The sequence below is a fragment of the Mustela nigripes genome, chromosome 1 (assembly GCF_022355385.1).
Source record: "Mustela nigripes isolate SB6536 chromosome 1, MUSNIG.SB6536, whole genome shotgun sequence".
Lineage (NCBI taxonomy): Eukaryota > Metazoa > Chordata > Mammalia > Carnivora > Mustelidae > Mustela > Mustela nigripes.
In genome coordinates this window covers 61,348,965-61,365,221 of record NC_081557.1, presented here as the reverse complement: position 1 = coordinate 61,365,221, position 16,257 = coordinate 61,348,965, and the positions used below count along the sequence as shown (strand labels likewise).

General features: G+C 43.3%; 1 protein-coding gene across 3 annotated transcripts in view; it reads left to right on the top strand.

Moving 5' to 3' along the window:
- ME3 (malic enzyme 3) overlaps positions 1 to 16,257 on the top strand; it is a 219,772-nt gene that overhangs the window by 182,886 nt on the left and 20,629 nt on the right. For all 3 annotated transcript variants that reach the window (XM_059412342.1, XM_059412343.1, XM_059412344.1), the window contains one exon: positions 13,911 to 14,020. In XM_059412342.1, coding sequence (XP_059268325.1) covers positions 13,911 to 14,020 — 110 coding nt within the window. The remainder of the gene's footprint in view (positions 1 to 13,910; positions 14,021 to 16,257) is intronic.

Sequence of the window (16,257 nt, the reverse complement as noted above, 5' to 3'; positions counted from 1 at the left end):
GTGGCTCAGTGGGTTAAGCCGCTGCCTTCGGCTCAGGTCATGATCTCAGGGTCCTGGGATCGAGTCCCACATCGGGCTCTCTGCTCGGCAGGGGGCCTGCTTCCCTTCCTCTCTCTGTGATCTCTTCCCTTCCTCTCTCCTACTGTGATCTCTCTCTGTCAAATAAATAAATAAAATCTTTAAAAAAAAAAGTATTGATAATAGTTAAAATAGGAAAGAGGAAAAATTCCAAAAAATAGAAAAAGAAAAAAAACAAATTTAAAAAATTTAAAAAAGCCATGAATTCTATATGCTGTATTCTGCTAACATTGGTGTATTATAATTTCAGTCTCAGATGGTCTCTTTTACTCAGGAGACTTGGTCCTGGAGAGATGTTCTTGCTGATCTTCTGGGGGTGGGGCCTGTTGCAGTGATTCTCAAATGTCTTTGCCTGACAGGGGATTATACCACCCTTGCCAGGGGCCAGGCTAAGCAAACGGCTGGTGTTTGCTCTCAGGAGCTTTTTTTCCCTGAACACTTTCCGTACGGCTCTGGAGGACAGAATAAAGATGGTGGCCTCCCAATCTCTGGCTTGAAGGAGCCGATAGCTTGGGTCCCACTCCTCAGTGTGCCCTCAGAGAAAAGGAGTCCATCATTCCTGTCTCCCAGGTCTCTGGCCACAGTCCATGCTCACCCAGCCTGTGACCAAGCATTTCTATCTCTGATACACAGCCCCATTTGGAGTTTCCAAACCCAGCAGATTTCTGCAGCTTGCTATCACACTGCTCCTCCTGGTGGAGGAAGGTGGGTGTTTCCCCAGATCTGCCACTTGTGGGGTCCCTACTCAAAGAGCAGTGACCTGACTGTGCATCAGATCACAGTTTAAAGTAACCCCAAGCTGAGAGCCCTCTCCTTGGCATCTTCTCTGCAGCCAGCTTCCCCACTCTGGTACTGGGGAGCTCTGCCACACCCAGACGTCTACCCCTGGTCTCTCTGTAACCCTGAGGGTCCTGAAACCCTGTCCCAGCGATGTTTCCATACCAACCCCCCAACGCCCTGCTTAGACTCAGGAGCAATGACTCTCAGTGAAGCAGACTTCTAAAAGTTCCAATTTTGTGCTCCACTGCTCTGCTGTCTGCTGGGAGGCAGTCCCTCCCCCCAGGGTTTATCTTCTCATATATCACCTCAGATTCACTTTTCCACATGTCCTACCTTCCAGAAAGTGGTCACTTTTCTGTTCCTAGAATTGCTGCACTTCTTTTCTTCGATCTCCTGTTGAGTTTCTAGGTGTTCAGAATGGTTTGATAACTATCTGGCTGAACTCCTAGGACCTGATGATATTTAGGTCTCCTACTTCTCTGCCATCCTCCCTACTCCCCCAGGCTTTTACAGTTTTGTGGGGACCCTGTGGTTGTTGTCTTCTTGTTCTTTCAGCTTGTCTTCTGGGGGAGCGACCTACTCACTGTTTTTCAGTCAATGCTGCTTGGGTGAAGTTGCCCCACCCCCATCAAGGGGCTGGGCTCTGTGGAAACTGGTTTTTAGGCTTTTGTTCTCTGGAGGTTTTTGTTCTTTGGCAGCTTTTCACACCTTTTCAGAGGGTCAGAGCAAAATTAACTTCCTGTGCCCAGACCTCCCCCTTAGAGAGAAGCTACAGTCTGCTCCTACTTGAATGTTCCAGAACACATAGCCTCCCCCCTGCAAACTCCATTGAACACTGCAGACTCCCACAGGCAGGGTACACCCCCAGCCACCTTCTCAGTGGTCACCCAAGGCCTCCACTTGTTTCTGTACCCCCATGCCACAAAAACCGTGAGCAATACCGGTCAGGGTGAGCCCAGTCCCAGCAGCTGCAATTCCAGTACTGCTGACTGGAGCCCAAGCTGGATGCACTCAGCCCCAGTGGTGGTGGAGGCACTAGAGGTGGCTGTGGTGCCATGGCAGCTGCCAGCCCCAGGCTTGAGCCCATGCCAGGCTCCCAGACACCAGCAGGTGCCAGCTGTAGCCATCCTGGGACCATGGGCTTAGGTCCATGCCTGTAGCCACCCAGTCCCAACAATTGTCCCTTAAGTCCCTTTGTTCTGTTTGAATGCTGTTATTAGTCCCTTCCCAACTCATAGTCACTGGTCTCCAGGCTATTGCTGGTCCCCTAGCACAAGGCATTTTCACATTGGGTATTACTTTCCAAGGGCTCATTTCTGGTGGCTCCCTCCCCCTTCTATTTATCATCCAATATTAGTCCATGTACTCCCTCCTCCTCTGTACCTCTCCACTGATGATGACCTTCTTCCCCTGTAGAGATCCAGAAGTGTATAATCTTATATCTTAGGCTGATTTAATGGTGTTCAGAGTACTCTGGTGGATATGTAGCTCATTTCAGGGGACCGATTGAAAGAGGGTCTCCTACTCCTCCACCATCTTGCTCCTCTGTAACATTTAAATGGGTGTTTTGGTGAAGTCCATTACCTGTATTTGAATGTACATGGATAAATTGAGAACAAATTTTTTTCATCTAGACAATTTAGATTTTCACTTTAAATTTTTTTGTTCTTAATGGGCTTTTAATTACATTAACAAGTGGGCAGGCAAACTCACTCATCTACCAACTCCTTCATATATCTAACCCTTTATAAAACATTTATTGGACAAGTAAACTATCAGCTCATCACAGGTGTTCAGTAGATGCTTTTGGAAGGATGAATGGATGTGTTGATGAATAGATGGATGGAAGATGCTGAAAGCAACTGAAGTAGTCACCTTTAGTTCACACAGGCCAGTAGTTTGGTTTTATGAAAAGCCATGAGGGGCTAAGAGACTGGGAGAAAATTGTAAAGGTCCCAAAGTTCTCAATGGAGACAAAAGGTGCAAGGTGCAGTAGGAATGAGGGAAACAAAGGACAGGCTGTCAGAGACCAGCATGGACAGGAGACATTCTGGAGTAAGAGTGGCTCCTGGAAAGGAAATATGTAGGGAGCAGCTATGGGGAAGGGTATCTGAGGTGGTTAAGGGTTCTGAGGGTCCTTAAATCCAAGAAGTTCTAGGAACTAAGTCTAGTTATTGGGTAGAAAATTCACATTAGAATTGCACAAGATGTGCAGTGTGCAAGTTAGGATTAAAGTGACCTGAGTTAATGAGGTTTTACTCTATCTCATCAAATTTTTCCTGGAGAAATTTTTCTTATATAAAATGGAATGTAGGAGGGGGCCAAGATGGTGGTTTAAGAGGACTATAAACTTACCTCATCCTATGACTACAACTAAATAACACTCACATTACTGTAAATAATCTAGAAAACAATCCAAAGACTAGCAGAACAAAGTTCACAACTAAAGGTAGAGAAGAGTTCATTTTGAGGAGGGTGGCAAGCACAAGGACCCAGTAGGGAGCTAAAGGGACCAAGGACATCGATGGGTGGAAAGGAGCTGGAAATATGGAAGAGAGAGAGAAACAGACTACCACACCAAGGAGCCCACCCAGAGACCACAAATCCCCAAAACACTGGGCTCTGAAAGTGAGAAGGGCCAAATTTTGAGTCCTTAAATCCTGGAGTTTTAAGTCAGAGGACTCAGCTCTGGGAGAACCCAGAGGGTGATAGGACGCTGAGTCCTTTCACTTCAGAGAGACAGCATAACAGCCAGCCTGTGGAGATACTGCCTAGAAGCAGCAGTCTGAAAAACACCGTGGGCAGACAGAAGGGAGATTTATTCACACATCTCAGAGCAGGTCCTGGAGGGGCAGGTTCCTGGAGGGGCTCCCCCAGGAACAAAGGAACTGACAGAAGCCATCTCCCTATCCCATTCCCCAGCATAAACACACAGCCACGTGTGGACACCAGCACAGACTTGTTTACACCAAGCAAGTTACACCTAACTTGCTTACACCAAGCTCCCCTCCCAACTTCAGCAGGTTTACTCCTCCCAGTCACACTTGCTTCAGTATTGGCACTGCAGACCCCCACCCCCAGAAGACCAACACTACATCTCCCAGTTTGGGCATGTGCAGGGCCTCTGTCCCTGCAGTGGTGGTTGAAGGCTCTGTGGAAGCCTGAGGCACACATCGTTAAACTTCTGCACATTGTTAAAATTGTACACACTGCCCACACAGCCCTGGTCCCAACAGCAGCCCCACCTTTTTGAAACTGCATGCCTCACCTGGTCAGGGACCAATCCCTGCCTGCAACAGGGAAAGAGATCCTCTACAGATGAATGGACTGAAGGAAAAAGGCAGCCAGGACACACAGCAGGGCAGTGCAACACACACAGGAGACAACCCTCAAGTGGCAAGTTCTGATGACAGATGATACCACACTGTAGGACCTGAAGGACCTCTTCTTCATAAAGCCATTACTTTCAAGAGAAAGAGATATTGCTGAATTTCCTAGTCCAAAGAAACAGATATGGAGTTAGACAAAATGAGGAAACAGAGGAATATATCCCAAATGAAAGAACAGGACAAAACCACATGAGGAGACAAAAGCAAAATGGATATAATATGCCTGATAAAGGATTTAAAGTAATGATCATAAAGATACTCACTGGACTTGAAAAAAGAGTGGAGGACATCAGTGAAACCCTTAACAAAGAGATAGAAAACACAAAAAAGAACAAATCAGAGATGAAGAGCACAATAAACAAGATTTAAAATACACTAGGTGGACTAAATAGCAGGCTAAAGAAAGCAGAGTAACAAATGAGTCACCTGGAGGAGAGAGTAATGGAAAGTACTCAAGCTGAGGAGGTGAGAGAAAAAGAAAATTATGCAAAATGAGAATAGACTTAGGAAACTCAGTGACTCCATCAAGCATAAAAACATTTCCATTATAGGGATTCCAGAGAAAGAGAAGAGACAACTGGTTCAGTCAGAAGAGCATGTGACTTGGCCTCAGGGTCATGAGTTTGAGTCCCACAATGGGTGTAGAGATTACTAAAAAATAAAATTTTAAAAAGTTGGGGGGGTAGGGGGGCAGAAAATTTATTTGAAGAAATAATAGCTGAAAATGTACCTATCTGGGGAAGGAAAGTAAAATGCAGATCCAGGAAGCAGAGAGATTCCCCCACCCAAATCTACACAAGGAGGTAGGTCTATATCAAGACACATAGTAATTAAAATGGCAAAAGTAGCAATAAAGAAAAAAAAATTAAGCAGAAAGAGAAGGGATCCCTGGGTAGCTCAGTCAGCTGAGTGACCAACTCTTGGTTTCAGTTGAGGTCATGATCTCAGAGTCCTGGGATTGAGTCCCATGTCAGGCTCCTTGCTCAATGGGGAGTCTGCTTGTCTTCCTCTCCCTCTGCCCCTTCCCCACTCACACACACACACTCTCAAATAAATACATAAATCTTAAAAAAAAAAAAAGTGAAAAGAAGACAGTTATAAACAAGGGAAACCCTATAAGGCTATCAGGGGATTTTTGACCTGAAATTTTCCAAGCCAGAAGGGAGTGGAGTAATATATTCAAAATGTTGAAAGAGAAAAATCTGCAGTCAAGAATACTCTATTCAGCAATGCTATCATTCAGAATAGAAGGAGAAATAGTTTCTAAGACAAAAGCTAAAGAAGTTCATGACAACTAAATCAGCGCTACAGGAAATGTTAAAGGGAATTAGTTGAATGGAAAGGAAAGACCATAAACAGAGTAGAAAAATAGGAAGGAACGGGGCACCTGGGTGGCTCAGTGGGTTAAAGCCTCTGCTTTCTGCTCTGGTCATGATCCCAGGATCCTGGGATCGAGCCTTGCATTGGGCTCTCTGCTCAGCAGGGAGCCTGCTTTCTCCTCTCTCTCTGCCTGCCTCTCTGCCTACTTGTGATCACTGTCTGTCAAGTGGATAAATAAAATCTTTAAAAAAAAAAAAAAAGAAAAATAGGAAGGAATAAAAATAATTATATCTGTAAAAATGAGTCAAGAAACTAACAAAATAAAAGGATGTATATGCAGTATGACACCATATATCAAAAATGTGGTGAGAAAAGGAATAAAGCACTCAAATGTAAGCAGCCATCAACCTAATATAGACAGCTATATGCAGAGTATGTTATATACAAACCAAATGGTAACCACACATCAAAAATTAGTAGTAGATATGCAAAACATAAAGAGAAAAGAATCTAGGTATATCACTAAAGAAAGTCAGGAAACTAAAGAAAGTCAGGAAAAGAATCCAGGTATATCACTAAAGAAAGTCAGGATCCTCTGAAAGGATCAGAGAAGAACTACAAAAACAACCACAAAACAAGTAACAAAATGGCAATAAATATATACTGATGAATAATTACTTTCAATATAATAGATTAAATGCTTTAGTCAAAAGACATAGAGTGAAATGTTTATAGCAGCAATGTCTACAATAGCTAAACTAGGGAAAGAACCCAGATGTCCATCAACAGATGAATGGATAAAATAGATGTGGTATATATATACAATGGAATACTATGCAGCCATCAAAAGAAATGAAATTTTACCATTTGCAATGTCATGAATGGAACTAGAGGGTATTATGCTGAGCAAAATAAGTCAATCAGAGAAAGAGAATTATCATATGATCTCTCTGATATGAGGAATTCAAGGGATAGGGTGGGGAGTTGTGGGGGGTAGGGAAGGAAAAAATGAAACAATATGGGATCGAGAGGGAGACAAACCGTAAGAGATTCAATCTCACAAAACAAACTGAAGGTTGTTGGGTGGTAGAGGGTAAGGGTAAGGTGACTGGGTTATGGACATTAGGGAGGGTATCTGCTATGGTGAGTGCATAATGTGTAAGACTGATGGTCCACAGACCTGTACCCCTGGGGTAAATAATACATTATATGTTAATCTTAAGAAAAGACATAGGGTGATGGCATGGAAAAAAACAAGATCCATCTGTATGCTGCCTATAAGAGACTCACATGCAGACTGAAAGTAGGGGTATGGAGAAACATTTATTATGCAAATGGAAAACCAGAGTAGCAATACTTATATCTGAAAAAATAGACTTTCATACTAAGACTGTAAAAAGAGACAAAGAGAGGCACTATATAATAATAAAGGGGATAATCCGACAGGAAGATATAATAATTGTAAACATTTATGCACCTAACATGGAAGAACCCAAATGCATGAGGCCATTCATAACAAACATAAAGGAACTAATTGATAGTGACACAATAATAGTAGGGGATTTTAACATCCACTTACATCAGTGGGCAGATCATCCAGAGAATCAACAAGAAAAGAATGGCTTTGAATGACACACTGGACCAGATGAATTCAACAGATATATTCAGAATATTCAATCCAAAAAGAGCAGAATATACATTCTTTTCACGTGCATATAGCACATTCTTCAAAATAGATCACATATTAGGCCACAAAACAAGTTTCAACAAATTCAAAAAGACAAAGTCATACCATGCATATTTTCTGACCACAATGCTATTAAACTAGAAATTAATCACAAGGAAAAATCTGAGAAGACCACAAATACATGGAGGTTAAATAACATGGTACTAAACAATGAATGTGTCAGGCAGGAAATAAAAGGAGAAATTAAAAATACATGGGAACAAATGAAAATGACAAATAACAGTACAAAATCTCTGGGATGCAGCAAAAGCCATTCTAAGAGGGAAGTTTATAGCAATACAAGCCTACCTCAAGAAACAAGAAAAATCTCAAATAAATAACCTAACCTTACAACTAAAGGAGCTAGAAAAAGAAGAACAAAGAAAACCCAAACCCAGCAGAAGGAAGAAAATAATATCAGAGCATAAATAAATGATATGAAAAAAAAAAAAAACAGTAGAACAGATCACTGAAACCAGGGTGATGATTCTTTGAAAAGATCAGCACAACTGGTATGAGCCAGACTCATAACAGGATGGAGGGAGGGGGAATGGGACTCAAACAAAATCACAAATGGAAGAAGAGAAATAACAACTGACACTACAGAAATGCAAAAGATTGTAAGAGAATATTATGAAAAATTATATGCCAACAAATTGGGCAACCTAAAAGAAAGGGAAACATTTCTAGAAATATGCAACATACCAAAACTGAAGCAGGAAGAAATAAAAAATAGATTGATTACCAGCAGTAGAATTAAATCAATAATCAGAAAACTCCCAACAAACAAAAGTCCAGGACCAGAGAGCTTCACGGGTAAATTCTACCAAATATTTAGAGTTAGTCTTCTTAAATTTTTCCAAAAAAAAAAAGAAAAATAGAAGAGGAAGAAAACTTCCAAATTTATTCTGCAAGGCCAGGATTACCCTGATACAGAAACCAGATAACCAGATAAAGTCACCACAAAAAAGAAAACCACAGGCCAGTATTTCTGATGAACACAGATGCAAAAATTCTCAACAAATTATTGGCAAACCAAATCCAACCACACATTAAGAATCATTCACAACAATGCAAGCTGGTGCAACCACTCTGTAAAAACAGTGTGGAGGTTCCTCGAAAAACTGAAAATAGAGCTACCCTATGACCCAGCGATTGCACTACTGGGTATATATCCTAAAGATACAAACGTGGTGCTCCGAAGGGTCACATGCACCCAAATGTTTATAGCAGCAATGTCCACAATAGCCAAACTATGGTAAGAACCTATATGTCCAACAACAGATGAATGGATAAAGAAGATGTGGTGTATATATACAATGGAATACTATGCAGCCATCAAAAGAAATGAAATCTTGCCATTTGCGATGATGTGGATGGAACTAGAGGGTATTATGCTTAGAGAAATAAGTCAATCGGAGAAAGACAACTAACTATCATATGATCTCCCTGATATGAGGAAGTGTAGATGCAATGTGGGGGGTTTGGGGGGTAGGAAAAGAAAAAATGAAACAAGATGGGATTGGGAAGCAGACAAACCATAAAAGACTCAATCTCAAAAAACAGACTGAGCGTTGCTGGAGGGAGGGGGGACGGGAGAGGGTGGTGGGGTTATGGACATTGGGGAGGATGTGTGCTATGATGAGTGCTGTGAAATGTGTAAACCTGGCAATTCACAGACCTGTACCCCTGGGGATAAAAATACATTATATGTTTATTAAAAAATTTTAAAACTAAATTTAAAAAAATCATTCACCACAGTCAAGCGGGATTTATTCCTGGATGCAAGGAGTGTTCAATATTTGCAAATCAATCCATGTGATACATCACATCAATAAGAAAAAAGATAAAAACCATAATTATTTCAGTAGTTATGCAGAAAAAGCTGTTGACAAAGTATATAATTTAAAAAAACCCAACAAACTAAACTTAGAGGGAATATACCTCAACATAATAAAGGCCAAATATGAAAACCCACAGCTAACAGCATACTCAGTGGGGGGAAACTGAGAACTCTTCCCCCAAGGTCAGGAACATGACAAGAATGTCCAGTCTCACCACTTTTATTCAACATAGTCCTAGCCACAGCCATCAGACAAGAAGAAGAAATAAAAGGCAAACATTTTGGTAAGGAAAAAGTAAAACTTCCACTATTGGCAGATGACATGGTACTAGATGTAGAAAACCCTAAAGACTCCACCAAGAAAATACCAGAACCTAATAAATGAATTCAGTGAAGTCCTCGAATGCAAAAACAATGTACAGAAATCTGCAGCATTTCTATACATTGCTAATGAAGCAACCGAAACAGAAATTAAGAAAACAATCCCATTTACAACTGCACTAAAAAGAATAAAACACCCAAGAGTAAACTTACCCCAAGAGGTGAAAGACCTATACTCTGAAAACTATAAAACATTGATGGAAGAAACTGAGGACAACAGAAAGAAATGGAAAGACATTCCATATCATGCATTGGAGGAACATATTGTTGAAATGTCTATAGTACCCAAAGCCATCTACAGATTTAATGCATTCCCTATCAAAATATCAGCAACGTTTTTTATAGAACTAGAAAAAACAATCCTAAAATTTGTAGGGAATCCTAAATTACAGAACTAGAAAAAGCAATCCTAAATTTTTACAGAACTAGAAAAAACAATCCTAAAATAACCAAAACAATCTTAAAAAAAAAAAAAAAACTGAAGGTATCACAATTCCAGACTTCAAGATATACAAAGCTATAGTAATCAAAACAGTATGTATGGTACTGGCAAAAAAAAAAAAAAAAGAAAAGTAGACACATCAATAAAATAGAACAGAAAGACCATTAATAAACCCACAATTACATAATCAGATAATCTTCCACAAAGCAGGTAAGAATGTCCAGTGGGAAAAAGACAGTCTCATCAACAAATGGTGTTGGGAAAACTGGACAACCACATGCGAAAGAATGAAACTGGACCACGTCCTTATACCATACACAAAAATAATCCCCAAATATAATAAGAATCTAAGCATCAGACCTGAAACCATAAAAATCCTAGAAGATAATACAGACAGTAATTTCTCTGACATCAGTCAAAGCAACTTCTTTCTAGATATGTCTCCTGAGACAAGAGAAACAAAAGCAAAAAATAAAGTCTTAAGACTAGAGCAAAATGAAAAGCTTCTGCACAGCAGAAGAAACAACCAACAAAACTAAAAGACAACCTATGGGAGAATGGGAGATGGTATGTGCAAATGACCTATCTGATAAAGGGTTAGTATCCAAAATACATGAAGAACTTATACAACTTAACACCAAAAAATGAATAAATAACCAAGTAAAAAATGGGAAGAAGAAATGAACTGACATTTCTCCAAAGAAGACACACAGATGACCAACAGACACATGAAAAGATGTTCAACATCACTCATCTTCAAAGCAAGGCAAATCAAAACCACAATGAGATATCACCTCACACCCATCAGAATCATTAAGATTAAAAACTCAAGAAACAAGTGCTGGCGAGGACGGGGAGAAAGAGGAACCTTAGGGCACTGTTGGTGGGAATGCAAACTGGTGCAGTCACTGTGGAAGACAGTATGGAGATTCCTCAAAAAATTAAAAACAGAACTACCTTATGACCCAGTCATCACACTACTGAGTATCTATCCAAAGAAGATGAAAACACTAATTCAAAAGGATACACGCACCTCCATATTTATTGCAGTGTTCTTTACAGCAGCCGTATTATGGAAGCAGCCCAAGTATCCATCAGTAGATGGTGTGGTCTGCATACACAGTGCAGTATTATTCAGCCACAGGAAAAAAAAGAAAGCAAGCTTGCTGTTGGCAACAACATGGATGGAGCAAAAGTGTATGACACTCAGCAAAAGAAGCCAGTCAGAGAAAGACAAATACCACACAATTTCACTCATGTGGAATTTAAGGAACAAAACCAGTGAACAAAGGGGTAAAAAAGAGACAAACCAAAGAACAGACTCTTAACTACAGAGAACAAACTGGTGGTTACCAGAGCGGAGGTGGGGAGGGGGGGTGGGTATGTGAAATAGGTGAAGGGGATTAAGAGTACAGTTATCTTGATGAGCTCTGAGTAATGGATAGAATTGTTTAATCAGCGCGTTATCTGAAACTAATATAACACTGCATGTTAATGACACAGGAATTAAAAAAATAAATTTAAAAGTAAAATATAAAAAGTATGATAAAAATTTACTCCTGAAAAACTAAGTTTAACACGAAAACTCTGAACAAAGGTATTTATTTCTAATTCTTGCCTTATTTTTACCTCAGAGTAGTGTTGCTTAAAGGTCAAGTGTGTGTGTGTGTGTGTGAGAGAGAGAGAGAGAGAGAGAGAGAGAGAAAGACAGAAAGAACATGCATCCATTGCTTTGTTGTCTGACCTTTTCAGCATTTTAGCTCCAGGCCAGTTGTGGGGCAACACTGGGTGTCTTGTGAGGATTATATATAGCAAAATGTCACCAGCAACCAAAGACATTCTGTCCCTCTCTCAAACCAAATACTTGAAATTCACACCCTGGAAAAAAAAAAAATCCACAGTAAATTTTGACTCAGCAAGAATAGCATTAGGTTTGTGCACAGTGGGTTTTCTTTTTCAGTTTTTTCCACTGTATAGAAGCAGGGGAGCCGGATGGTGGGCCTGGAGAGACAGCGAGCCCCTCTCCTCACTCCAAATAGCCCTTGCTCTGTGACTGTGAGGGAGAATTGTTGCCAAGAGGACATGTGTGTTTCGCACGTCACAAGTAAAAATCACCCCAGTTTTCATGCTCATAAGAGCCCACGGCAGTTGCCCGGGCAGACATGACTGTGCCCAATGACAGATGGAAAACTGAGGCAGAAGTGACAGGAGTGAAGTGACAGGTGTCAGACCACTCGGAGCCAGGTCAGGCACACCAACCTGCTGACCCATGCCCAGCACTGTTAGTACCTTGACCATGGAAGTCACAGTCTCTTCATGTCTGCCCCTGTCACATGAACCCACCTCCAGTCCTCCCCACAACAGCTTCAACTCACTAAGATTCTGGAAGGACCGTGGAAGGAGAAGTATTTACCTGCCGCTGGATTTCTATCGTGCAGGGTAAGCCAGGCACAAAATTAGGATGTTGAAAAAGAAGCTTCTGGGCTAATTCAGTACTATGCACCCCTCATAGCCACCAGCCTCATTGGAAGGATGCCCCCAATAGCACAGGGAGGCCCCCAGCTGCGTGCCCCAGCTGGCAGGAGGCATAAATCTTTCCAGGCCCCACATTAGTCCTAAGCCTCTGGTTCACACCAAGTGGGGAGTGGCAGACCCCTTCTCTCTATCCCTTGCCCGAGCACTCCTGGCTGATAAATCAGGGCACTTTTTCTCAATGAACGTGAACTCAGATACTGTTAGACACAAATGGATCGATGTATGTATGTCTATGTATTAGGTAATTTCTAATAATTTGTGCCATGCTTGTTTCCAATAAAAGGCACGAAAATCTCACAATGAGGATCAAGAGCAAGAATGGAGTCGGGGGACGGGTGTGTGCAGAAGGGCAGGCTGAGGTTGCCCACGGCACAGGAGCAGAAAACCAAGTGCTCAGCAGACTCACAGCATCAGCAGGAAGAATGGGTTATGGATACAGTGGCTTTGTAGGAAATACGGACTTTTCCCTGACCCTGAAGTCTAAGAGTCAACTGTAGGATAGATTTTGTTATTAAGCTGCTATCAAGCAGCTTAATAGGCAAGGCCTTCACCCACAAAGGCAGGATTTCTCAGAACTTCTGGATGGTCAGAATCCAATCTGGGGGTGGTCATGACCACACAATGTATACGTGTATCACAGTATCCCACTGTACAACTTAAACAGATGATTGTTACTTGTCAATTCTACCACAATAAAGGTGGAGGGCATTAAGGCACATTCCCGAGCCCTGCCCCAAACTCCCTGAGTGAGAAGCTCTGGCAGATGATCCTGGGCTCTGTACTTCGAATAAGGTCACGAACTGATTCAAGTGTCCCTAGAAGTTGGCCAACACCCCTATTAAAGGGTGGGGAGATGACAGTGGCTTCATGTAGTGGCCTTTGCCAGCCTTCCTGCATCTGAGCGAGGACACAATGCCTGAACCCAGCAGAGTCTCTAGTGGAGGAGCTCCAGGTCTCAGACCTGGAGAAACACTTGCAGGCTGCAGAGCTCTCCAGGCCCCAGTGGTTGGGAAGTTGGGGTCTCTGCATACACTTGGGTGGGAGTGATCTTGCTCCTGGGATTTCAGATGGCTGCAGGCCCCCAGAAGGGCAGGCCCCATTTCAGTCTTTCCATCACACGCCAAGATCTGCCATCCATAGCCTATGCTAGCCCCAGCCTACATTAGAGTCAGGGATGGGGGCTCAGAGGACCACCAGGCCTGGCGTTCCTGCTCTCTCCAGTTCTGATCCTCATCCATAATGGGGCAGGTAGAACCCAGGGGTCCAGGAGCCAGCCAGATGGCAAAGAACCCCAGTCCAGGAGCCAGCCCCACTCCCTCTTGTCCAGTGCCTGCTCACTCCCCAGGGCAGGCTGGGATCTGCCAGGGACTGGCTGTGGGGAGGCAATCACAAATTCTTCCCTTTCCCCGCCCACAGGTTTGGAATAAATTGCCTCATCCAGTTCGAGGACTTTGCCAATGCCAATGCCTTCCGTCTGCTCCACAAATACCGCAACAAGTACTGCATGTTCAACGATGACATCCAAGGTAAGGCTCGCCCCACCTCACAAAGCCACTGAGGACTAAGGCCTCCCCAACAGGCCTCCCTGGGTGCCAGAGTGGGGGCACTCCCCCCCCGCTCACCTGCTGCCAGCCACTGGGGAAGAAAGAGTCTTCGTGTTGGGGTCAGCTCCCACTTGGCTAATTCTTAGCTCTCTGACTATGGAAAAGTCCCTTTGCTGGGCCTCAGTTTCCTCACCAACAAGTGATAGGATTACTGCTTCAGAGCAAAGTCAGAATTACGTGATTCCCTAACTGAGAGAAAGACTCCCCAAGGCTGCCATTTTCTAGCCAGTTGAACTTGGGCTAATCACATCTCTGAGCTGTAGTTGTGTCGTCTAGTCATTGGGAATGGTAAGAACTGTCTTGGAAGATTATTATGAAAATTTTAAGAGCTATATAGAGCTGTAGAATTTCAAATTCCATACATTTCAATGTATAGAAAGTACTGGTACGTAGGACTCATGAGACCACAGCATCAGTCCCCATAACAATGGCCTTTCCCAGCCACAGTAACTCACCCTTGGATTTCCCGAACTCTAGGTATAGCCCTTCAGGGAATCACAAGAGTCCCTTCTCCTAGCTTGGCTGGCATATATGCTACTCAGAATGATAACTATGAAAGACATTGACACCAGGGCGCCAGGGCACTCCAGAAGCCAAAGAGAAGCATCTTCTAGTTCAGGGTCAACCGGGTTACCTGTTCTATGGCCCAAAATATCTGAAGGCACTTGCTTCTTGCTTGGAGATGCCAATATGTGAACCTGGAGGGGGGGGGGGGGGGGCTCACACATCCATCTCTCCTGATCCAGACCCTCTCAGTAAGAACTTTGGGAAATCTTCTCAGTATTTTTTAAGTTTAGGAGAAACTTCAGGATGTACAGATTATTATTTAACAAATGATGTTTGGCAAGCAAAATCTTTCAAAAACAAAGATGTATGTCAGAACAAGAACAAGCTGGTGGAGGACAGGTGTTGGTCCTTGGGAATAAAAGATTGGCCAACACTTTTTTTTTGTAGATGAGACCCAAAAAGGTCACAACTTTTCATCACATCAGTTAGGTTGACACCCAGGAGAATTCAAACCCACATAGTAATAGCTAAGGTTTAGAGCTGAATATTTATTGTACATCCAGCACTGTTCTAAGCACTTTACACCTTTAATCCTATGAGATTTTATCATCTCTGTCTCAGAGATGAAAAAACTGAGGCACAGAGAAAATAAGTAGCTTACATAGAAAGTGTAGTGTTGAAATTGGGACTCTAAGTTCATAATCACTCGCCACACTGTTCTGAGACCTTACACTATTACAGAACCAAAGGCCCCTTCCTTTCCTGTGACCCACATTAAGGGCTAAAGAAATGTGATAAATGGCGCTTTTTTTATCAGTCATAAATTTTCAAGAGGCAGGATAGTACAGTTAAGCATATTATTAGACAATTAAGATCAAAATATATGACTTCAGCACTTGGAAGCATGGGTAGCCAGAGAGGGGAGTCCCCGTTAGGGAAGCTGACCCATGGCAACCCCTGCCCGCTCAGGGGATGCTGTCCCCCCAGATGTCTGGGCCTGGGCCAGGCACTGGCCACCAGCCCAGCCTCACCCAGAAAGTGGGGTGCTCTGTATGGACAGAGCAGCCCATTCACTCCCTGCCCGCCTGCCCGCCACCTACCTGTTAGCCCAGCGGGCAGGGGTGGGACGGTGGCCCTGGAGGAAACAACTGCTGGCTGGCCCCTGACCGATTCCCCGCCGCGGCCCTCACTCGTGAGTCAGCAGTAGGACAGCCGTCCCCCTGGGCCCACGAGGCTGCCGAGCTCAGAAGGGGGAAGTGGAAAACAATTCCGCAGGGGCCACACACCTGGTGCCCTCCAGATGTATTCAGTCACGTGTGTATATCCTCACAAACACGGGCACAGGCACACATCCAGGCCCTGCCACCCCTCTGCCTCCACTGCCCCCACCGCTGCCAGAGAGCCCCGCTAGGATGGAATTAGGGCTGTCCACTCCCCAGTCACAAGCACATTTGCATTCTCCCCCCCCCGCCCCAGAAGCATAAGGCCCCCCCTTACACCCGCACCAACCTCTCTGACCTCTGACCTCCTTCCCTGTCTGTTCTCTCTCCACATGGAAGTTCTGCTCCTCAGTCCTTCCCCATCATCGTCCCCCAAGGAACCCCTGCTTGGCGTCCACCACCCAGTGGCACCCAGTCCACCACCCAGTCCAC